Source organism: Palaemon carinicauda, chromosome 2 (genome assembly GCF_036898095.1).
Source record: "Palaemon carinicauda isolate YSFRI2023 chromosome 2, ASM3689809v2, whole genome shotgun sequence".
In the NCBI taxonomy this organism is placed as follows: domain Eukaryota; kingdom Metazoa; phylum Arthropoda; class Malacostraca; order Decapoda; family Palaemonidae; genus Palaemon; species Palaemon carinicauda.
The window spans coordinates 98,430,269-98,454,880 of NC_090726.1; the positions used below are offsets into that span (position 1 = coordinate 98,430,269).

General features: G+C 44.6%; 1 protein-coding gene across 4 annotated transcripts in view; it reads left to right on the forward strand.

Annotated features, from left to right (window-relative positions):
• The window catches only part of Pitslre (cyclin dependent kinase 11B pitslre), a 769,596-nt gene that overhangs the window by 739,262 nt on the left and 5,722 nt on the right, over positions 1-24,612 (forward strand). For all 4 annotated transcript variants that reach the window (XM_068357118.1, XM_068357131.1, XM_068357124.1 and 1 more), the window contains one exon: positions 112-313. In XM_068357118.1, the coding sequence (XP_068213219.1) occupies positions 112-313 (202 nt within the window). The remainder of the gene's footprint in view (positions 1-111; positions 314-24,612) is intronic.

Sequence of the window (24,612 nt, forward strand, 5' to 3'; positions counted from 1 at the left end):
TGTGTGCGCTAAAGTTATATGGAACAATTTATTTGTGAGTTATATTTAGTTTGCTTCCGACATATCTGTACAGTACTTATGTCATTAATAGTTTTTCTTTATTTTTTCTAGGTTTTTGACTTACAATCCTGGTAAGAGAATTACTTGTCAAAATGCTCTGTATCATGATTATTTTAAAAAGGAAGCCCCTGCACCTGTTGATCCTGCGATGTTTCCTACATGGCCAGCAAAATCAGAAAATCCACACGGCCGTTCTAAGAAAGCAGGTCTCAGCCCAAAGCCACCTTCTGGGGGTAAAAATTTCAAAGACTTAGTGAGTATATGTTTCTTTCTTATTAGGCTGTACTATTACTGTACTGTCATCTAAAGCAAATCCATGTACATGTACTGAAAAGTAAGTTTGTGAGATACTGTAGATAGAAAGATAAAGAAAGTTGCCTTCTTACTTTGATGTCCTTTTATAAATGTTGTCTTAATATATGCAGTGCTATTCTATATTTTACTGTACAGTCAAATGCAAATATCCTGTCATCTCCAGTCCCCCACTGTCACCCCCAATATCTATAGATTTAAGGCCAGTCATTTTATGCCATTTTTGGGTCGAACCCACCACAAATTGCAATAGTAATGAAGCATGCATTTTTCAATGGCAAATTTAGTGGAGAATGACATACTAAAAATCAAGGGAAATCGAAGCATTGGAACATTCCCAAATTTTACAATCGTTAAGAGAGAGTTTTAAGAGAAAATCTGCATAAAATTTTCAGTGTATATTCTAGACAAACAACTGTATACATATTACATTACAACACTGGCATTTACCTTAGCTTAGTTAAGATGACCATGGCCAAGGATCAAGAGTTGAATGAACTGAGAGTCAAGTCTAATCATGTTGCCAAGACATCTCCATGTACCTGACCACATTGACAGATGTTTATTCATATTTAGGACCAGTAAGAGCGCATTCTTCTTCTGGATCAATTTCTGGTTCAGGCAAGGTAACATTAGAACAGTGAAGTCCTTTGCATTCACTGCAGGCGGAAGAGCATTCCTGGTTGTATTTGCGACAACTGCAACGTCGGGTGCTGCAGTCTGTATTGCAGCCTTAGTGGATGGCATCTAGCAGGTAATCTGGAGCAGGCTTCATCTCGGTCATAACAGGAACCATTTTCTCGTCACGGATAGCCCATCCCCAACCATTGGCATCCATGCCAACTCCTTGCAACTGCTGAACCTGAACATACACCCGTAGGCAATGTTGCTTTGCAGATGCTGATGTAGGGGCCAGGGTACGAGGCTCAACTCTGACATTGCTTGTTGAAACCTTCTGGCAGAAGCGTTGAAGCCTCAGTATGTCCAGTGTTTCCCCTGGCTGGCCATCGTACAAGAAAACCAGGGTATTCTCTCCAGCTGTCATGACTCCTCTTTCAACGCTCCAGGAGCATTGAACGTTGCCAAAACCCCAGAGAAATACGCACTAGAGTTCAGCCTCTTCAAAGCTGCTGCTTTGCCAATTGAGGACAGTCTTGACGTGGTATCAACCCAGGAGTCCATGTGCCACAAGAAGCTTGTCACACACATGGCATCCAAGTGTCTTTTGCACTTGCTCGATATTCTAACATCTTGCTTGCCTTCTTGACGTCAGCTTAGGCTCAGGTCGGAAGAACAGGTTGTGTTATGTGTGACCTGCACGACAACATAAGAGAACAAGAAGATCGGTGTCATCGCCTACTACCACAGTGTCCTTGGTGTTTGCACATGCAATGGCTGACTCCACTTTGAGGACATCTGCATCTGCCCTGGCATGAAGAACATCGTTGTGCCGCCTTTGAATGTCATCACTCAGTAGATTGATGAAGCTTTGTTTTTTTGTTTTGTTGGCAAGGAAGTCATCTTTCTTCATAGTACGTACCATTTCCTTTGTGAAGTTGACAAGGGGACCACTGTGAGATCGAACGCGCCTGCTGTGTGCTACATCTTTGGTGGAGGGTGCGCTCAAATATCCATCAAACACTATGACAGCGTTATCATACCTGTCTCCAACATATCGTATGTAGTGACTGGAGATTCCTTCATAGGTTTCGCCAAAATTCCAAGGAATTCTGTGTAGCAATGCCCCACCATCCAGAACATATTGCACATTCTGTGGCAGCACTGTGTTGCGAACGGCAAGGGGGGGTTGTCTCCAAATGGCCTCGGCTAGCGCTGGCTTGTCAGCCTCAAGCAGGATGTCAATGGTCTGAAACAGTGCTGGTGGGTAACTGCATAGTTCATGTTTGAAGACATTAGTAAGGTCATCACAGCGTGATCCTGCCGTACTCAGACGTTAGAACAACAGTTGTGGATCTATCAGAACAGATTCTTCGCCATTTTTCACTGATGAACATGTGTCTAAGGTCACAACCTGATTTTTTTTCTTGAACGTATGATCAAGAACCTTTTGACCAACCATTCCATCTGAGATCTTCCTGCCCACTGACGCTGCTTGGTCAGCATTAACTGAATCTCCAGCTGTGATGCCAGTGTCAATGCTTTGGAGAGTTGGATCGTTTCTAAAGGGATCCTTTGATGACAGGTAGCCAATGAGTTTGTGCATGTCATCTGTGTCCCATGCTTATCGAGCTATTCTTTGTTCTTTGTGCTGGTCACTGGTCCCATACTGCACTGATATTTAGTCTTTTAAGGCCATGTTGACCTCTGCACATATGAGGGTGGACAGCAGCCCCGTGATCCTTTGCGACTTGCTCGTGCCATGACCCATTGTCAGTTCCCCTGTGGTTTTCACACTTCTCATGAGCACTTGCTCGATCAGAAGATCTGTGGAACAAGCCGGCCCAGTACCAATCCGAGCGCCGCACTACGTGATATCCATTCTGGAACTGGTGGGGGACCTCGGGATGTTGAATAGACAGTTGTGCCAGTCATGCAGGTAGACGTAAATAGATATGGTGTAGAGATTGTGGCCTGCAGCTGCCAGGTAGAGCAACATTTAGTGCAAAGCGTGCACGTGCAGACGCCAGTCACCAGTGCGTTCCGACCTCAGGAATGCCCTCAGTATGTCACACATGTCCATGTATTGCAGCCATAGCTGTGCAATATGCAGATCCTTCATCGATTATGAGGCAACATTCATGATGTCACGAACAGAGTCCAGAAATGGGGCTGAAAGGACATCTTCAGTGGAACACTCGCCCTTCATCAATGAATCATACATGTTTCGCAACTCACACAGGTCAATTGGTCCAACTCCCAGACTTTGCGACCCTGACCCGGTATCATGTGGATCCATGGCTGCCTGTGCACCATCTATGCTTTGCATTATCTCGTCTTCACTTGGTTCGTCATCTCCTACAGTGCCCTGAGGACCATCATCCTTAGCCTGCGAACAAGTAGGCACTAGCGTACCAAGTATCCTTTCTGCGAGGAGAGTGTTCAGTGCTGCATCAACCAAGAGATGCCCACAGATAGCTTGATCATATGCCTTGCCAGACAGCATGTGCGTTACAGTGTTCTCTGCATACACCAATTCCAGAACAGAGTGCAGTCCAGATCCTGACATGATATTCCTAATACTCCCCAAGAAGCTCATCAGCGTGTGGAAGCCCCCATGCGCAGTACAATCTTACGTAAGTCACTGCCCTCTGATTGACTTTCCATGATGGTAAGCGCCTTCCACCAAAGTGGTTGGTCAAATGTGATGATGACCTTTGCGTTGTACTATTGGCATGCTCAGATAGAAATGTCAGGTGAATAGATAAAGTTGGAGCACTAATGTTCATGTCGATCATGGGAAGCAGGAAGACTGTAGATTGACCTGGATGTACACCAGTGTGCACAGCTTGCATCATGCCAGACCATGCTGGTTGTCGTGAGCGCAATGTGAGGGACAGCTTCCAGCGGAGGTCAAGGTTGGTAGATCTGTCCTTTTCCATCTCATCTTGTAGAACCTCATACCTCAGAGTATCTAGCCTATCGCAAGGTGATGTCAGATGTTGGATGTTTATTCGGCCCACAGCTACAACATCCTTTAGTGTCACAGACGCACGTGGGACTCTTGTTGATGTTCCGGGTACCTGGAGTGACAGACGCAATCATTCCCATCCCGTGGAATGTGTTGAGGGCATCTATCGACATGGTCCACCATATATTGGGTGACCTGCTCTGGCCGGTAATTTGGTACGTCTGTCACTAGTACAGCTGCTGCACTCCGTTCATACCTTTGTATCTCACAATAAAAACTGCAATATCTGTGGGCATGAAAAGTGCCGATCAAAAACTTTGATGCAAAATGATGGTGCATCTGTACACCCAGTCCTATCTGTAAGGGTGCCAGCAGCAATCGGGGCCAAATTGCCTGCATGATAGCTTGCCCTAGAGAACCAACTTTTCTATCAGCATCTCGGCCCACAAAGAGTGTTTGAAGAAGGATTTTTAGTGATTCAGATAGGAACGACATGGTTTCCTCTGTTGAGGACATTTCAGTTGTACATGGGTACATATCTATTTGACTGTTGTACGGATTTCACATCACTTTTGATCAGTTTTGCTGCTATCTTAATTATCTTCTCAGCTTGAGATGTTGTCTCCTTTGGCCTTTGATGGAATTTGTTAATGATCACAGAGGCCCTGTGGCGAAAGGTCACAACATTCTCTTTACCATTTATTTCTACGATGCTGATATCCTGACCAAAGTGCTTTTGGATACATTCCTTCATGTAGGTGAATCCATAAGGTGTGCAATCAGTTCCAAGAAGAAATTCCCCCATTTTCTCTATGAGATCCGGTATCGTTGTCTGTTCCTCGTCATTGGCTTTGAGTCCACAAGGAAGTCGATGAAGACCTTCCTCTTGTCCGGCACTAGGACGATCAAGTTCCTCCCCCATCAGGTTGTTAACTTATGGGTGCATACCATCTTTAAGAGATGGAACTCAGATCATCAAGAGGTTTCATCGGCAGCTCTCACAGGCCGAGGTTTCTAGGCTGAGAAACTCCTCTTTCGAGGGGAGTGCACTCCTCGACCCGGGAGATGTCGAGTGGATGGCGGAGAGATGGAGGAAGTCCAACCAGCACCTCCTCCTCCAAAGGGCACTAACATTATGACCCTTTCAACCTCCACCACAGAAAGAAACAACCCTCTTCCAAACCAGCAACAAATAGGGCTAGGGGCCAAAAACAGCAGGGCTGAAGTGTATCTTAAGAAGTCCTTTCAAGGCAACTGTAAAGGTTCAAAGTCCTCCTGTGGAGGGAAAGGTATTAAGGGCAGTCCTTCAACATGTCCACCTGTGAGGGGATGACTGCAAAGCCACTGGCAAAGGTGGCTGCAGCTCGGGGTCTAATGTGGTTGATTGAGGTGATTCATTCAGGGTATTGCATCCTGTTCATTCGATTTTTCCTTCCACCAACTCGTGATCTAGTCCCCGTAAGCTCCTATGCAAAGGGATCCGCAAAAGAGCTGGCCCTTTGTGCTGATGTCCTGTCCATGGAGAAGGATGCTCTCCAAGAGGTCCTCAATGGGTCTCCTGGCTTCTTCAGTCGACTCTTGTGAAAAAAGGTGTCTGGAGACTGGAGATCAGTCATTGATCTCTTGGCCTTGAACAGGTTTGTCAGTCAAACCCCATTCAAGATGGAGACAGTCGACAGGGTCAGACAAGCAATAAGACCGCAGGACTTCATTTGTTCACTGGATCCAAAGACGCATACTTCCAGATCCCAATCTATCTATCTTCAAGGAAATGTCCAAGAATCATGTTCAACCAGAAACAATACCAGTTCAAGATGTTGTGTTTTGTTCTTTTAATGGCACCCCAGGTCTTTACGAGAGTGTTCAGCCTAGTTTCATCTTGGGCTCACAGGATTGGCATACGTCTCGTAAGATATCTGGACAACTGGCTGATTCTAGCAGACTCAATGGTGACCCTTCTGTATCACTGAGACAGACTTTTCAGGCTTTTCCAAGATCTTGGGATCATGCTAAACCTCGAGAAGTCATAACTGCTCCCCTCTCAAAGACTGGTATAGACACCAAACGGCACAAAGCATTTCCAAAAGATGAAAGAATTCAGAGGCTAAGGAAGGTAGCAGAGCCCTTCCTCAGACAAGAAGTGATTCCAGCCCAGAGCTGGCTATGTCTCCTAGGCCACATAGTATCTCTCGCCCATCTAGTACCCAACGAGCACCTCAGGATAAAATCCTTTCAGTGGTGCCTCAAGTCCCAGTGGAATCAGGCCTCCAATTCCCGGACACCCTAGTTTTTCTATGGTCAGAGGTACGAATGGACCTCAGATGGTGGTTGGCAGGCAAGAAGCTTCTGCAAAGGGGTTGACCTTCTCGTCCCTCCCCTGGAACTGATGCTCTTTTCAGATGCATCAAAAGATGGCTGGGGGGGCCACATGCTGCACCACACTATCTCTAGCCTGTGGTCCAAATCAGAAAGGTACCAGCATATAAATATCTTAGAGATGAGGGTACCCTTCCTTGCCCTCCAACAGTTTCACCAGTTCCTGGTGAAGCACTCCATGGTCTTGATGAGTGTCAACACCACAGTAGTAGCCTGTCTAAACAAGCAAGGCAGTACCTTTCCACAACCCCTGTATCATCTAGCAGTAGAAATACTCAGATGGGCAGAACACAACTCAGTGTCCCTACCTGCTTTCTGCATTCCAAAAGAGACGAATGTACTTGCAGACACTCTGAGCAGAGCAACTCAGATAGTGGGCTCTGAGTGGTCTTTGAATCATCTATTAGCCAACAGACTTGACTTTGTGGGGCCCCCCGACTGTGGATCTTTTCGCCATGGCCCTGAACTTTAGGCTCCTGCTCTACTGCTCTCTAATCCCAGACTCCTAGGCTCTATAGCAAGATGCATTCCAGCAACGGTAGGACAATATAGATGTGTACGCTTTTTGTCTGATGAGAAAGTCCTCAATCAAGTAGTGATAAGCGAGAATTTGTCAATGACTAATTGCTCCACTATGGCATCAAGCAGAGTGGTTCCTGGACCTTCTGCAGCTCCTGACGGAGCTTCGGAGGGAACTTCCTCCACGACACGACCTACTCAAACAACCACATGCCAATATTTTCCACAAAGCTGTAGTTTCCCTTCGGCTTCACGCCTGGAGACTGTCCAGCATCTCTTCACCCATAAAGGTTTCTTGTATACCTTTGGGAAGAAATGCCTCTCTCAGTATCGACAGTCAAACTGAAGGGATTAGATACTTCCTTTTCATTGGGACTTTCTCTACTCATATGAAGTTATGAGATTACTTGTCCCCAGTCAGAAGTTAGACCTCCTCCATGGAACGTGGTTTGGGTCCTTCAGTCTCTGAAGGTCCCTCCCTATGAACCATTTCATCAGGCAACAGATAGCCACCATGCTCTGAAGATGGTGGTCTTACTCCCTTTGGCTTCTGCCAAAAGAGTAAGTGAAGTGTATGGTCTATTATACGACATCTCCCATTTAAGGGGACAATAAGAGACAATTCTCATCTTCGTCCCTGAGTTTATTGCTAAGACTCAAAATCAGGGGGTAGCGTATCCTACATTCGGACTCTTAAGGATCGAGAGTTTTCGTTCAGTAACCAAAGATCCAGACCAACTGGTACTTTGTCCAGTGAGGAGTGTGAGGTGTTACTTAAAAAGAACAGCAGCAGCTCGCCCCTGTGTGTCCTCACTTTGTCAGCACGGGGAAGGTCAAGAGGAGGGTCACGAAGAATACCATCTCGTCTTGGATTCGCAAGGTCATTGACCTTGGACTTAATCCTGACCCTCCTCCACAACGACTACCCAGAGCTCATGACGTCAGGGGCATTTCATCGTCCCTGGCATTCAAGAAAACCAATCTTTGGTGTAGGTACTCCCAGGGGGCGTGTGGAAGCATCAGGCAACCTTCACTGCCCACTACCTGCAAGACTTAACCCACAGGAACATGGATACGTTTTCCATTGGTCCTATGGTGGCTGTACAACGTGATATAAACGCCTCAAACTTCTTGATGGACAAGTAGCAGAGAGTTTAGGGCTGAGGTTACCCGGGTTAGTCTGGGGTGAATTAATAGAATGACTGGCTTCTTTCTTTCCTTCACCTTCCCCCTCTCTTGGGGTATCAGCACAGCTGATCTCACCTCTCTGCAGGTAAGATCCATTTCCCTTGTGTAATGTAAGCATAAAAATAATACTTGTTGCATCCCCAATACCTGTAGCGAGGGGGTCATTAGGTAAAGTCTTAGCACTCCCAGATTCCTATGACTCAAGATCCTATTACTAGACCAGCCATATTGCTAGTGTCACAAACACACTGCTTGGGCAGGCCCCTAGAACCCCGGGTCAAATGCCAAGAGCCAGTTGGCATGGACTTTCTCTCTCCTAAGAGGTGAGTCATCTCCTATAAATAGTGTAGGGTTTGTATTGAGTGACGGAACAAATAATATAATTTGGATGTAATTTTTATTTTTCCTAAAGATACATACCTGGGGCTAAATTTATTTATACAAATTGGCCCACCAGCCCTGCCCCCTAGAAAGTCCTGTCAGAAACAGTGTGTGCTCAAGCCCAGGTGTGTAAGGGTGGTACCCGGCTACCCCCACCCCTCCCGCTAACTAGCGATATGGGTAGTTATCCTTGCTAAAATCTTGACTCGTATTTCAGCTACGCCGAAATTATTATCCCCTACAAATAGCTCCAGGTTTGTATTAGGAAAAATACAAATTACTTCAATTTTTTTAATTTTTTATGTACTTCACTGATTTTTTGCTATTATCCTCCCCTGACACACAATGTCCTCAATATCAAATGGATTACTGTATCATATTTTGATATTTTTAATAGCTGTTTTGGGAGTGGCTGGGGGAGTAAAAGTACAAATTTTGGTTTAAAAATAAGAAAAATATCAGAATATCAGAAATTTTTTAAAAACTCTATCTTCATTATTTTTCAACCTGAAATGACATAACTTTATGCAAAAGAAAATGGTCCAAGCTTATGACAGAAAAAGAATGAATAATTCTACAAATATCATCTTTATTTCATGTAGAGGGAGTATATTAGAATATATTCATATCAATGATCAAATATTACAGTATTTTTTCTTAAGCATTTTATATTATTTTATAAAACATAAACTGTATGTATTTAGAACGTGTATTAATCATTTTCCATTGGTAATATCTTTATACTGTATGGGTATGATATAATATAATGCACTTAGCATCAAAGATTTTGTATGTGTTGGCAATAAATCTATTTATTTGTTCGTTTTTTCATTGCTGTTTTACTATTATTATTATTACGTCCACTAAGGAGGTTATGAAATAGAATCAGAGTATGTATTTATTTATTAGTCTGTGTTTCTGTCTGCCTGTGGACAGGATTACGTCAAAACTATTCGACGGATTTTGAAGAAAATTTTACCACATAATTATAGAGCTTAGGTCATGGACGACCCTATTAAAATTTGGAGATGATCCAGATCCGGATTTGCATTTTTTGCCATTTTAAAGCAAACGTCTAAACAAATTGACGGATTTTGATGAAATTTCCACCACTGATAGATCTTAGGCCATAGACAACTCCATTAATTTATGAAGGTGACCCGGTTCTGGATCTGGATTCAAAATCTGAATTTGCAATTTTCTATCTGTGTCTGTCTGTCTGTCTGTGGACAGGATTACTTCAAAATTACTTGCTGTATTTGAAAAACATTTTCTCTACCGATAGATCTTAGGTCATGAGTGACCCCATTAAATTTTGAAGATGATCCTTATTCAAATTTGCCTTTAACACCATTTTGTTGATAACGTCAAAACAAATTGACAGATTTTGACAAAATTTCCACCACAGATAGATCTTAGGCCATTAACGACTCCATTAACCCTGGGTGGAAGTCAGAAATGTCTGATTGCTCTTGTTATTATTTTCTTTATAATTATCTTAATGGGTAGTATACAGTCAGACCTCGTTAATCGCGGTTTATTCGCAGTTTTGGTTTTTCGCGGCCAAGGAGGCAAAAGAAGAAAAAAAAGGGGTTATTTGTTTACCCAACATTAAGAATTTGATTTCTAATAGTTGGCAACAGCATTGGGGTTGGCTAAGAACAATGCAATACCTATTAAATGAAAATTCTCATAAAAATTGCCATAAAATTCAAACTGAGCAATGATTCAAATAGCCCGCGCTCCTTTACACTGGGAACGCTGCGCACCACTATCCTAACTCTCTGTACAGTGTGTATTCAATTACTGTGGTAAAAAATTACAGCTATATTTGAAATAAACCGGATTTTGATTAAATTGGTGTTTCACTTAACTGTATCCACTAATAATGGATGTACTATTCACATCTTATTATCGAATTTATAATTAAACACATATCATGCATTGTTTACATTCAAATCAGCTGATCAAATCTGCCTAGTCTGTCGTCAATCTATATTTACTTTCAGATATTATCCCACTGATATGACCATTCCCTTTCACAAAATCACCTCACTGGTATAACCTATCATGCATATTAGCATGATATCTCATTCACATTATTATTGTATTTCACTTATTATTATTATATCCTTAATCCTTTTACCAAATTCCTTTCATACATTTACTTAGCCCTCCCACACATATCAAGTACCGTTCCAACTCTTTTGATTCTCTTTACTATTTGCGATTTTATTCATCTCTTTTTTCTGCATTCATTCGTCATTTTCATCTTATTAATTATTCTAAACGCCTTTCTTATCCCTCATTCCAAGTATTCCCATTCCTATTTTTCATTCCTTCTCTCAATTCCCAAATTCGTTAATTTTGCTAATTTATTTGATTGAGCATAGATTTGGCAGAGGGAATGTGCCACCACAAGGCCCGGACAATCTGAACGCACGCACGCACGCTACCGCCTCCCCATTTTCTCGTCTGTCAAATTGTTTCTTCCTACTCTCTCCCTGGTGTTTCACTTAGCTGTATCCAATAATAATGCATGTAATATTCGTATTTTAGTATCGTATTTATAATTAAAAACATAGCGAATTATAATATGCATTGTTTATATTCAAATCAGCTGATCAATCCTGCCTTGTCAATTTTCGGATCAAATAACTCCTCCGATGCGCGATATTTTATAGTTTTTAGCTCTGTGGTGCTTGATTATAAAACGGATTTTGAGCGAAGCGAAAAATCTATTTTTGGGTGAGATAGCCATGGCGTCCTGATGGAAGGTTCCTTTTTGGTAGCTTCCTTGGGTATATCACTACTAAATATTCCCAGAGAATTTAACCACAGGTTATCACAGAATTCTAACTTCTGGAGCGAGTATCCTAAAGGTTTCCCTTTTAAGACATCGTATATCAACAGGGGACGCATGTATTAACGCGCCACATAGCTATCTACACCCCAAACAGAGTTAACACTTCGGTGTGTAGGGGCGGAGAATAGCTGGGGAGCCGTTCCACAGCTAATCTCGTTCGTGGCTACTTTTGGTACTCGAGACGTAAACAAACGGGCGCCATTGCTAAATGACGTCACGTCCGTCCTCATCCTGAAGCCAGTTGCTTGCCGATCGCCATGATACAGCAGAGCAGGGTGGGACCTGAAAAACTGGACGAAGTAGCAGGGAGGGTCCATCAGGACGCCATGGCTATCTCACCCAAAAATAGATTTTTCGCTTCGCTCAAAATCCGTTTTTTGGGCTCAAGCCATGGCGTCCTGATGGAAGAATACCAGAGAATCAATGTATCGTGGTAGATTTTCCCCTATTTGAGTAAGTGCCGAGGGCTTTGAACAGAGTAGCATAGTAATCTTAATAGAAGAACCGTAGGGAAGAGACCTTCCTGCCCCCCTGGCAGTGAAGTTCCCACGGGCCATGCCGAGATCAAAGTGGTTATTGAAGGGCTACTCACCTTGCTAGAAGAACTTGAAGAACTTGGAGACAAGACTGAATGGTTGGCATTCATATAGGAACATTCTCAAAGGCAGACAAGTGGTGGTTAGGCACTGTATGTTAATGGAGAATTGTCCGGTCTCAAAGGTATGAAGAGAGTAAGTATTCGTGTTGGAATATTACATTGCACAGGTGAATATATAATAAGGGTTGAGACCTTAGTATCTTCATCAACCATAAGAGGAAGGGGATAATAAAACTATGACAGACTTGTATTTCATAGAATAAGTAGGAGCGGATTGAGACGCACAAGTAATAAAATAAAAATTTTATTTCACAATTGCAGAGAATATTAATGAATTGCAAGATATGTAAAGTTAATTTACAATAAATTATAATGTACATAGTAATGAAAGACTTGCTCTTGAATCTGAAAGAGAAATTCAAATTTATTAGTAGGCACTCGTTCTCGAGGAACGTCAGTCTTTAAAATAAAACACATCATGCTCTAGGCATGCGGCACTCGTGTGACGACTATGACATTTCACCTGGGATAAGAACAGTTATATGAAAAGCACTAAGTGTTTTCGACATCACTACGTATCACTCGAGGGTCAACATAGGCACCCGAAGAGTTAGAGTCCCAAGTAACTCACTGTTCTATGCAGAGTTAGGTGCAGGTTTCATAACACTACCTGCGGCTACCACAAAATGTTTGACTTCGTGCACTTGTTTCGCATAATGTTTGAAGAAAACACGCGAGGATTTCCAGCCTGTGAAGCTCTTAAGGCTTTCGAAATCCATATTCTAAAAGAAATTCAGAGACGATGCAACTTTTCTAGGATCGTGACCGGCGGGTGTACTGTCAGGATCCGCTCTGCGAATGAAGTAGGTGATTTTTGCTCTTAGTTGTTTCAGTGACAGGTCGCTGCCCGATGTTTCTCCTTTGAAGAGTTGGCCTCCACCAAAGTCCGAAGTTCTGCGAAGATAGACCTTGAGGCTCTATACTGGGCATAGAGAGGCATCTTCTTTCAGGGGGCATATTCTCCAAGGGCCCCATCTTTTGGTGGGTAATTCGTTTTTGGCGAGAAACGTCGGATCCGGGAAGAGGGTAAGGTCTCCTGAGTCAGTAAACAGGATATGACCCTCTTCTCTTGATAATGCCACTATTTCGCTGACTCGGGCTCCTGAAGCAAGAGCAAAAAGAAATATAACTTTCTGAGTCAGATCCTTGAGAGGGCATGAATCATTATCCAAGTTGGAGGCGAAATGGAGCACCTTGTCCAAAGACCAGGAGATCGGTTTCGGTGGGGGTGCTGGGCGTAGACGAGCGCATGCTTTCGGCAGTTTATTGAAGATGTCGCTGGACAGATCAATCTGGAAGGCATACAACAGTGGTCTAGTCAAGTCCGATTTGCAAGTAGAAATCGTGTTGGCTGCCAAGCCCTGTCCATGAAGGTGAATAAAGAAGAACATGCAAAAATCAATGGTGATTTCCGTAGGATTTTTTGCCTTGACAAATGAGACCCATTTTCTCCAAGATGATTCGTATTGCCGTCTTGTGGATTCGGTCTTGTATTCCTCGAGGAAGTCTAGACTTTTCTTCGAGATCCCAAACCTTTTCTTCGCGGCTAGGGAGAGAAAATCATGAGATGAAGGTCCTTGATTTTCGATGATGAAGCGAAGACAGTCGACTTCTGTACTTGCTGGGAGAGAACTGGGCCCGGGAGAGGGATCAGCGTGGGCTGCAGCTCCAGGACCAGGGGGTACCAATTGCTCCGGGGCCACTTGGGAGCCACTAGGGCCGCTGTCCCTTTGAAGGTTCTCAGCTTGGAGAGGACTTTCAGCAGAAGGTTGGTGGGAGGGAACAGGTAGATCTTGAACCATCTGTTCCAGTCCAGTGACATGGCGTCCACTGCTTCTGCCTTGGGGTCCTCGTACGGGGCCACATATCGAGGAAGTTGATTGTTGTCGCTCGTTGCGAAGAGATCGATCTGAAGTTCTGGGACTTGGTGAGAGATGAAGGAGAATGATCTTGCGTCTAGAGACCATTCCGACTCTATCGGGCTTGTCCGGGATAGAGCGTCCGCCGTCACATTGCGGAATCCTTGTAGGTGAACTGCAGACAGGTGCCACTTCTTCCTCTCTGCCAGACGGAAGATTGTCAGGAGCACCTGATTTATCTGGGGCGATCTTGAGCCTTGGCGATTGAGACATCGAACTACCACCGAGTTGTCTAGGGTTAGACGAATGTGGATCGAGGGAGGCGGGGAGAGTTTCTTCAGTGTTAGAAGGACCGCCATGGCCTCCAAGATGTTGATGTGAAACGTCTTGAATAGGGGAGACCATGTGCCTTGAGCCTGTTTTTGGTGGGAGTGACCTCCCCAACCCTCCAGCGAAGCGTCCGTGTGGATGTTGAGTGATGGAGGTGGGTGTTGAAGAGGGATGGACCTTTTCAGGGCCGTCGCTTCCGACCACGGCTTGAGGAGAAGCCGAAGCCTGTTTGGGAGCCGTCTCTTTAGGTCTCTTCGAGCGATGGATGCAGAACGTCTCCAGACTCCCGCGGCATCCTTTAGCTGTGCACGAAGCACTGGGTTTGTCACTGAGGCGAACTGTAGAGAGCCTAGAACTCGTTCCTGCTGGCGTCTTGAGATCCGTTTGGATTTCAGCAGTCGCTTGACAGACCCTGCTATTTCCTTCCTTTTCTTGTGGGGGATGGAAAGGCGGTGTGACTGAAGGTTCCACTGGATTCCTAACCATTGGAACTTCTGAGCCGGAGAGAGGCGAGATTTTTTCGCGTTTATCTTGAATCCCAGGTGTTCTAGGAACTGGGTGACTTTGCTGCAGGATTTTAAACAATCCTCGGGCGATGGAGCCCAGACTAGCCAGTCGTCGAGGTAGGCCATCACCTGGACGTCTCAGAGGCGGAGCTGTTGTACTATGGCGTCCGCCAGCTTTGTGAAGATCCGAGGGGCCACGTTGAGGCCGAAGGGCATGGCCCTGAAGGCGTAGCTTTTCCTTTGGAGTCGAAATCCTAGGTAGGAGGAAGCGTGATGGTTCATTGGAACGTGTCAGTAGGCATCCGCCAGGTCTATGGAGACCGTGTAAGAACCTCGAGGCAGAAGGGTCCTTATCTGTTGAAGAGTCAGCATCTTGAACTTGTTGTTCACTATGAACTTGTTGAGGGGGGATAAGTCTAGAATGACTCTGAGCTTGTCGGAGTCTTTCTTGGGGACGCAAAACACCTTCTTGTTCAAGAGATCTAGGTCATATTCTTCCAGAAGGGGGGTTGATTGTTGGAAGAATTGCTGGAAGGTTGGGGGTGGTTGAGTCCAACTCCAGCCTAGACCCTTCGTGACGATGCTGTGTGCCCAGGGATCGAAGGTCCAACGATCCTGGAATTGGCGGAGTCTTCCTCCCACCGGAAGCACTTCATTGCTTCTGGTGTCCCGAGGGCTTACTGCCTCGGCCGCTAGCTCCCCTTCCTCCTCTGCCTCTGGAGGGACGGCGAGATGCGTCTCTGCCTGCACCTCTGCTTGAGCCTCTACCTTTGGGACGAAAGGTAGTTGTCTGTTGCTCAAAGGCAGGAGTGAAAACCGGTGACTGGGACAAAACCGGTTGGGTGACCAGCTGAAAGGTCTGTTGTGGCTGAGCAGCCACTTGGGGAGTAGCGGGTCCCGGAAACTGCCGTCTCTGTTGACGTTGCTGGGGTTTTGGCTTGGAGGATTTTCTCTTAGGTTGAGGGCCATCGTCCAGAGAGGATTTCTTCTTTTTCGACATGCCCCACTTGTTGAGAAGGTTCCTATTCTCAGTGGCGGCCTTGTCGGTGATCTCTTTCACAAGGTCGGAGGGAAAGAGGTGCTTACCCCAGATGTTGGAGGAAATCAGCCTCCGGGGTTCGTGTCTCACTGTGGCGCCTGAGAACACGAATTCACGACAGGCTCTCCGAGCCTTCAGGAAATTGTACAGGTCCTTTACCAGAGTCGCCATGTGCGATTTGGCGAGTACCATGTAGTGGTCGGGGACTCTGGTGTCACCAGCCATGACGTCAAGCTGTACTTGGAGGGACATGGATGCTGCAAGCCTTTCCTTCGTGTCTTGTTCCCGACGAAGGAGATGGTCATTAAGTTTCGGGAGGTCTTCATTAAACTGACGTCCAGCCACGTCAGGATCTAGTTTTCCCACCACGAAGGTATGCTGGATATCCTTCCAGTGTCGAACGTCGGGGGGAGTCACCATGGAGAAGGGTCTGCACTCCTCCAGTGCAGGACAGGGCTTCCCTTCTTCCACTGCCTTGTGACACGCAGCGAAGGCCTTTTCCGTAAAGGGAAGGACTGCGTCGTCGGGTGCGACGTAGGTAGGATGCTTCTTGCTCAGTGCCGGGAGCATTGAGCAGGTAAAGCCCCTACTTTTAACAGCTTTGGCTAGCATAGCCTGGGCCTTCTGGAGATCGAAAACTATCACCTCCTTTGGTTCGGTCTCCTCTTTAGAGGCAGGTTCGGATCGAAGCCGGACGTAACAGTCCGGGTAAGCCTCAAAGCTCGGGAAGAACTCCACTTCTTCCAGGGCAACCGAGCCGATCTTCTCGCTGATGAAGATCCTGCCCGTTGCGATGATCATATGCTCAGCATACCTCCAGGGGTTGGCGTGCGAGCATATCGGGAGGTCCTTAACCGAAATCTTCTTCAGCTCTTTGGAACCTCCCATGGACCTGATGTACTCGTGTGTCACTTGAAGCTTCTTGTCCATAAGGGCTTCTATCATACGGAACATCTCCTGGGCGGATGGGATGGGGTCCGGGGTACCGGAGGTAGACGGGAGAGACACTTCCGTCGGTGTAGGAGTAGGGGCGGGGGTGGAAGGCGGAGCGACCTCCTGCTCCGACTCGGTGTAATCCACCTGGTCCTCTTCATCGTCCGCGTCTTGGGCCATGAGGGTCCTCTCCGTGTTCTCCGAAATATCCGACATACGTTCCTCGTTGTCGGCATCCAGGAGACACTCGTGCATGGACTGGGCCATGACAACATCGGGTTCCACCGTTATCTGGGCGGTGGGGATCTGATCCTTGGGGACCACAGAATCTGGGGATGCCTTTGGGAACAATAAGGCCCTCATGTCTTCAGTGGCAAGGTACGCTCCAGTGGCGTTCTTCTGGAAGCCACGCACCCATTTGCGTAGCTTCTCTCGAGAAGCGTCCCTAACCTCCGCTGAGGGAGGATTGTTGAACGCGTCGACCAGGCGATCCTGGCAGACCGTACAGTTCTGCGGGTCCCAGAACTTTAGATCCCCTTTCTTGTTGGCACAAGGGGCGTGGGATCTACACGCCGTGTGTCCATAAAAGTGCGGGCGCTTCACTGCACAGAAGCTGTGGTCGCACTTCAGTTGCTCCGCCTGTAAGAGAAAGAGAACATGAGTATGGGGGAGTCATAAGGATGACTCTTAAACTAAATTTAAATATTAATTGATTAATTTTAACTTAACATTTAAGTGTGATGCACAGAGAATGGGCGGAAAGAAGGAGATAGATACATACTCCGTGTAACCCGCCCGGCTGGTTACCGTGACCTTCATCCATAGACAATCTGCTGTGACCGAAGGCACAGGATAGAATTCAACATGGAATGCCCGTAGGGCAGTGGGAATTCTATTGGAAATTGTCAAGGATATAAGGCTAGGACTGAGGCCACTCAGACTCTAGAATTGGGAACTAGAAGATCCCATAGGGTAACGGTTTCCAGCAACCAGCCGTGCTAAGATACACACAGCATGCTGGAAATCTGTGATATGCAAGAAGACAGCATGGTTACTAATAGAACGGTAAGATAATACCAATCCATTTACGTAATCAAGTCATCTGGTTGCGATGTAGGGCTATCAACATCAGATGATAGCTAGTAGAAGGGGGTGCAAGTCGTCTTGACGCCTCCGGAAGGCTCCGGCAGACCGCCGGCACGCCGGAGGCTGCTCCAGCAGAGTTTCTGGCATTAAGGAAGACAATATAGAAGTCAAGAGTAATACCAGGGTGGTGGCCGCCGGCAGGGAGCGGCGGCTCCGGCAGCCGGAGGTAGCCGACTTGGTGACAGGGACAAGGATGGTTATAGCAGAACCGGAGTGCCGGCAGTGGATGCCGGCACTCCGGGGGCCGGCCGGTGGACGGACGACTGAGGCTATGAGGAAGGAGGGAAGGCCATCGGCTAGGCGCCGGCGGCAGGCGGCAATCCCCCGGCACGCGGGGGACTGGCGGCGCAGAGGGTAAGGGGTAAGTCACCAAGGTAGGAGGTGGGTATCACCGACAGTAGAGGCGGCAAGGGACCGGCACCAGGATAGAGAAAGAGACAGAAGGGGGGATGTAGGGGTCCGGCCACGGACCCCAAGACATCCCACCTGAGTGGGTGTACCCATGATAGAGGCTAGCCCTATCACCCAGAAGCGGGGGCCGCAGAGGACCGGGAGCTAAGGGAGCCCAAGGGAGGGCAGGGAACACCCAAGAGGGGGGAGAACCCCTGTAGACAGAACGCATCTAGTGGCTAACCCCATAGGACACTATGAAGGGTATATGTACCAGAGCGGACTGCACACAGGAGCTCAAGGTAGCCCTACCACTCCACCCTAGGGAGGAGTTGTAGGACAGGGGACAGATGGGTATAGACTAACCTAAGTATAGGCTAGGCCATACAAGAGATAGGTGGGGAGGGGAGAAGAGAAGGGTCTTCTGTGGAGGGGGTTCTGTACCAGAGCGGCCACCAAGGAAGGGAGGACACTCCCTAGCCTAAGGTAAGGCAGCCTGTCTGAAAACGGTGTATGGGTATCGTTTCAGCAAGGTACAGAACTAACCCTTCCAAAACCTAACCTAGAGCAGGGATGTCACACCCTGAACTAGGAAGGATGGAAGACGTATCGCTATTGCAGGAAAGGTCGGAGACCTAGCCCCAGCAATAGAGGAAGGACTAGCCGTTCCTCATTCTCGGACGCAACCCTAAGGGGGGATCATTCCCTTAGGGAGGACAGAGAAGCGATATAATACTCTGATATGAGCTTGATCCCCTTACGTGGTAGGGGGAGCAAGGCTACACAGAGGGGGTGCCCTAAGGCAGGGGATGAAGGAAGCATATAGGGGTCCTACTTGTAGGTTAGATTAGAAAGACACACTATCTAACCTGTCCCTTATATGGTCCCTGAAGGCGAAAACACTTGCATCACAGTCAATAGTATTGTAAAATAATGCCACTATCTTCATAAATAAACCTAGGATCACTGATAAATATCATGCATGAACACTGATATAGGCGCTCTGGCCTAGGGGCTATACTAGCCAACTGGTATGGGGTCAGTTGATGACCGATAAAGCGTCAAAACACGATATAAAAGTTCCTAGCTATGAAGACTAAATAACTAATAGTATCGATTAGTTAATGAAGCCGGAAAACGCTGTTGAGGCTATCTAAATAAGGCATGTAAAACAACAGCGACGCCATAAAATGGCCGGTCCGGTCGAGGCACAGCTCTGCCACAAAACATCAAATATCTCGAAAAGTAAAAGTTACTTTACGGCCAGAGCTTATTTAAACAATACTGGAACCTTGTACTCAACTTTCCAGAAGAAGGCGAGGCCGAAGGTAGCGACATAGCGAAGATGCAAGCTGATGAAAATACACAAGGGAAAATCCGTCTTAGCAGGCAAGCTACTAGAAGAAGGATGAGGACGGACGTGACGTCATTTAGCAATGGCGCCCGTTTGTTTACGTCTCGAGTACCAAAAGTAGCCACGAACGAGATTAGCTGTGGAACGGCTCCCCAGCTATTCTCCGCCCCTACACACTGAAGTGTTAACTCTGTTTGGGGTGTAGATAGCTGTGTGGCGCGTTAATACATGCGTCCCCTGTTGATATACGATGTCTTAAAAGGGAAACCTTTAGGATACTCGCTCCAGAAGTTAGAATTCTGTGATAACCTGTGGTTAAATTCTCTGGGAATATTTAGTAGTGATATACCCAAGGAAGCTACCAAAAAGGAACCTTCCATCAGGACGCCATGGCTTGAGCCCAAAAAGCCTCAATACAGACTTACCAAAGAAACAAAGATTTCATTTATTACAGAGAGAGAGAGAGAGAGAGAAATTCTCTCTCTCTCTCTCTCTCTCTCTCTCTCTCTCTCTCTCTCTCTAATAAATGAAATCTTTGTTTCTTTGCTAAGTCTCTATTGAGGCTTTATAATCAAGCACCACAGAGCTAAAAACTATATAATAAAACAAAAGCACATAAATGTTTTATTAAACCACAATCTCTCTCTCTCTCTCTCTCTCTCTCTCTCAATGTTCGATTTCGTTTCGGAAGTATTATTCCATTCTAGAAAACTACTATTTAAATAGTTGATTGTGGTTTAATAAAACATTTATGTGCTTTTGTTTTATTTTATAGTTTTTAGCTCTGTGGTGCTTGATTATAAAGCCTCAATAGAGACTTAGGGCCCGGCCAGACCAAGCGCGGCTAGCAGCGAGGTTAGCGGCAAGAGGTTCCCGCGGCAAATTGAAACCTTAGGTATCTTATGCAGGTGGCAAGATAGGAGGCGCAGGAAGCCTCCAGCCGCTGCAGCTGCCGCCAGACTATGTTTCATGTTTTAAAAAATCGCGGCTGTTCGAGCGTCTTCACCCAAGATTACGCCATTTTTCATCAGTTCCTGAAGGGGTACGCGTTCAATTGTTCGTTTCCAGCCATTATTAAGCAACAATTTTTTGGGAGGTGTTTCGGAGAGCAAAAATAAATTAAATAAATGGAAGTTATGGCAATCAACTGCAAATGGATGGTATTAAAATAGTGGGTAGGCCTACGCTTTTTTGTGCTTTGCAACCTATTTAATCACCATTTAGTTTATATATATATATATATATATAGTGTATATATATATGTGTGTGTATATATATATATATATACACACACATATATATATATACACTATATATATATATATATACACACACATATATATACACTATATATATATATATATATGTGTGTGTATATATATATATATATGTATATATATATATATATACATGCATATATATACATATATATATATATATGTGTGTGTGTGTGTGTGTGTAAGATATAGAGAAATTTCAAATGTGAAAAGAATCGTATGTACATTCAAACAATATATCATATGCAAATGCTAGTTAATTCTGGAATGAAAGGGACAATGATTTTTCGTGAACTTTATCATATTTGAAGCAATTATAATACCTGGTAAGAGAGAGATTGAGGTTGTCTATAGTTCGACGTTTGTTTTTTTGAGCCTGAATCCAGGAAGGATGTTGCCATCAAAGAATCAAAAGACGTGATATATGCAGATATTCATTAAATCTGTCGCCGTACTAAGGGCCCGGCCAAACCAAGCGCGGCAAGCGGGGAGGTTAGCGGCAAGAGGTTCCAGCTGATAATTGAAACCTTAAGTATCTTATGTAGGTGGCCAGATAGGAGACGCGGGAAGCCTCAAGCCGCTGCAGTTGCCGCCAGACTATATTTCATGTTTTAAAAAATCGCGCCGGCTTGAGCGTCTTCACCCAAGATTACGCCATTTTTCATCAGTTCCTGAAGGGGTACGCGTTCAATTGTTCGTTTCCATCCATTACTAATCAACAATTTATTGGGAGGTGTTTCGGAGAGCAAAAATGGAATAAATAAATGGAAGTTATGGCAATCAACTGCAAATGGATGGTAATAAAATAGTGGGTAGGCCTACGCTTTTTTGTGCTTTGCAACCTATTTAATCACCATTTAGTTTTATATATATATATATATATATATATATATATATTTAGAGAAAATTTAAATGTGAAAAGAATCGTATGTACATTTAAACAATATATCTTATGCAAATGCTAGTTAATTCTGGAATGTAAGGGACAATGATTTTTCGTGAACTTTATCATATCTGAAGCAATTATAATAGCTGGTAAGAGAGAGATTGAGGTTGTCTACAGTTCGACGTTTGTTTTTTTGAGTCTGAATCCAGGAAGGATGTTCCCATCAATGAATCTAAAGACTTGTGAAATATGCAGATACTCATTAAATCTGTCGCCGTACAAACGAGACTGGCAACATTAATTTCAAAATTAACTTATTTTCCCTTCTCTGTTTATTAAAATTGTGAATCCAGACTCTTGTTTAATTTATAGTCCAGATTAAAATAACGATTTTCAATCGGAAGTAATTTCCTACTCAACACCATCGTCATGTTTACGAGGAAGGCTATCAGCTGGGAGTGAGGAGGCAAGCGAGTGTGGCGGTTCCGGTGTGGCCACCCAACATTATGTTGCTGGCTTGCCGCCGAGTCATGCCGCTAACCTCGCCGCTCAACGCGCTTTGGTCTGGCCGGGCCCTAACGAGACTGGCAACATTAATTTCAAAATTAACTTAATTTCCCTTCTCTGTTTATTAAAATCGTGAATCAAGACTCATGTGTAATTTATAGTTCAGATTAAGATAACGATTTTCAATCGGAGGTAATTTCCTACTCAAACACCATCGTCATGTTTACGAGGAAGGCTATCCTCGAAAGCTGGGACTGGGAGTGTAGGAGGCAAGAGAGGTGTTGCGGTTCAGGTGTGGCCACCTAACATTTTGTCGCTGGCTTGCCGCCGAGTCATGCCGCTAACCTCGCCGCTCATCGCGCTTGTCTGGCCGAGCCCTAAGCGAAATCGAATATGAGAGAGAGAGAGAGAGAGAGAGAGAGAAAGAGAGAGAGAGAGAGAGAGAGAAGCAGATGATGGAAAGTAATCGAATGCACAGATTTTGTTTATTTAAAAGAAATAATTATTATCAAGATATTCAAGTTTTTAGTTTATGAAATAAGCTGTATTTCTGTTTAAGAAACCATAGATAACACTGCACAAGAGACAACACACGAGTTGCGTCATGCATCTAGAGGAGCGGCGTAGGCTACAGTCGTCTGAATGAAAACACCGAACGTTTACAGTAAGTTCTAAGTACAGTTAAGCTGGACTGCAGTAGTATTACTGTACATATATTACAGTAATATACATTACAGTATCAGTGAGTAATAGGTTACAGTACAGTATTACTAGAAAGGAATAACTTTTGCTATACAGAACAGTAAGGGAATGATGACGACTCCGTAAACTTTACCTTAGCGCAATAATGTACTGTAACCTTACTGTATCCAGCACATAGTGTACACGTGTGCAGATGTCCTGTACACTGTACATATGATTATAAACTGTTGTAGAAACCAAATTAAAACTATTAGGCAGTATTTGCTGTGTTATTCATCAGCTCTGGCACCCGCTTGTGGCAAGGGGCAGTGACTTTTTAGGTTAGGAGCTAGCCCACCCTAGCGTAACATTTATTCGCGAACTTTCCCTTCGCGCAACTGTGTCTGTAACCTAATCGTCGCGATAATCGAGGTCTGACTGTATACAGTATTAGCATTTTTTGTACTGAACAGTTTAACGTAGATTGCATTAAAAGGCATACACAGCACTGCACATGGTATGAAAGAGATAGTTTGGAATATTAATATTTCTTGTACAAGATTTTTATGCACTTTTCTGTGTTATTACACTAAAGCCTATTCATTGCTGTATTATGTTGTACATTTAAAGTATGATTACTGTACTTAAAGGGTTACTTACAAACTGTAAACCAAACCAAAAAGATTATGGTCTTCTATTATCCATAAAATTCATTACCCATGAGAGGGGCTGGAATGTAATAACTGTGGATAAGGAGAGCTAATTGTATTGTGAAATGAATTACACAGATTACTATGTTCCCAACTCATGTAATGTGTTAATGTAATTATGGCAGTAGGTTGGCCAGATAACCAACCACCCGTAGAGATACTATTCCTTGAGAGTTATTGAGGCCTTTGACTGGCCAGACAGTACTCCATTGGACCCCTCCCTCTCTGTTTACGGCTTATTTTTCCTTTGCCTGTGCATACACAGAACATTCTGTTATATTCTTTACACATTCTCCTGTGTCCGAACACACATGACAACAATGAGGTTACCAAACAATTCATCCTTAAAGTGGAGATGAACTACTGCATTATAATTGTTCAGTGGCTACTTTTCTTTTGGTAATGGTAGAAGAGACTATTCAGCTATGGTAAGCAGCTTCTCTAGGAGAAAGAAATTCCAAAATCAAATAAACCATCATTCTCTAGTCTTGGGTACGGCCATAACCTCTGCACCATAGTCTTCCAACTGTCTTGGGTTAGAGTTCTCTTGCTTGAGGGTACACTTAGGCACACTATTCTATCTTATTGTTTTTTTCTCATTTTATTTTTGAAATGGTGTGTTGGGCAGCCTTAATATAAGAGCCATAGATGCCTGGTGGTTTATTGAGAGGTTGTCTTTCCCTTATCTGTTTCTTTTTCTTTTCAAAACCATCCTTACTGTCCTCCCTTCGATTGAAGTGGCTATCATGGAGGGTATTTAGCCTTGCATGGTGTATCTGCTCCGCCATGTTGACCAGTTTTTTCGACTTTTTATCTATATTGTATGGGCTTTATCAATCATTGTATTTATATTTCTGTGCATGTTATTTTTTTTAGCATTCTTGTTAAATTAGTTTTCATGTATAATGCATCTTTTTTTATTACCATTAATTCTTATGCTCTCCAGAGACATAGAGTAAAATCTTGGACCAGTAGTCCTAGATTTTGTCAGTGCCGTCTACTGTATTGCAATGTTCATGGTCTTCATGGAAATATTCAAGACCTT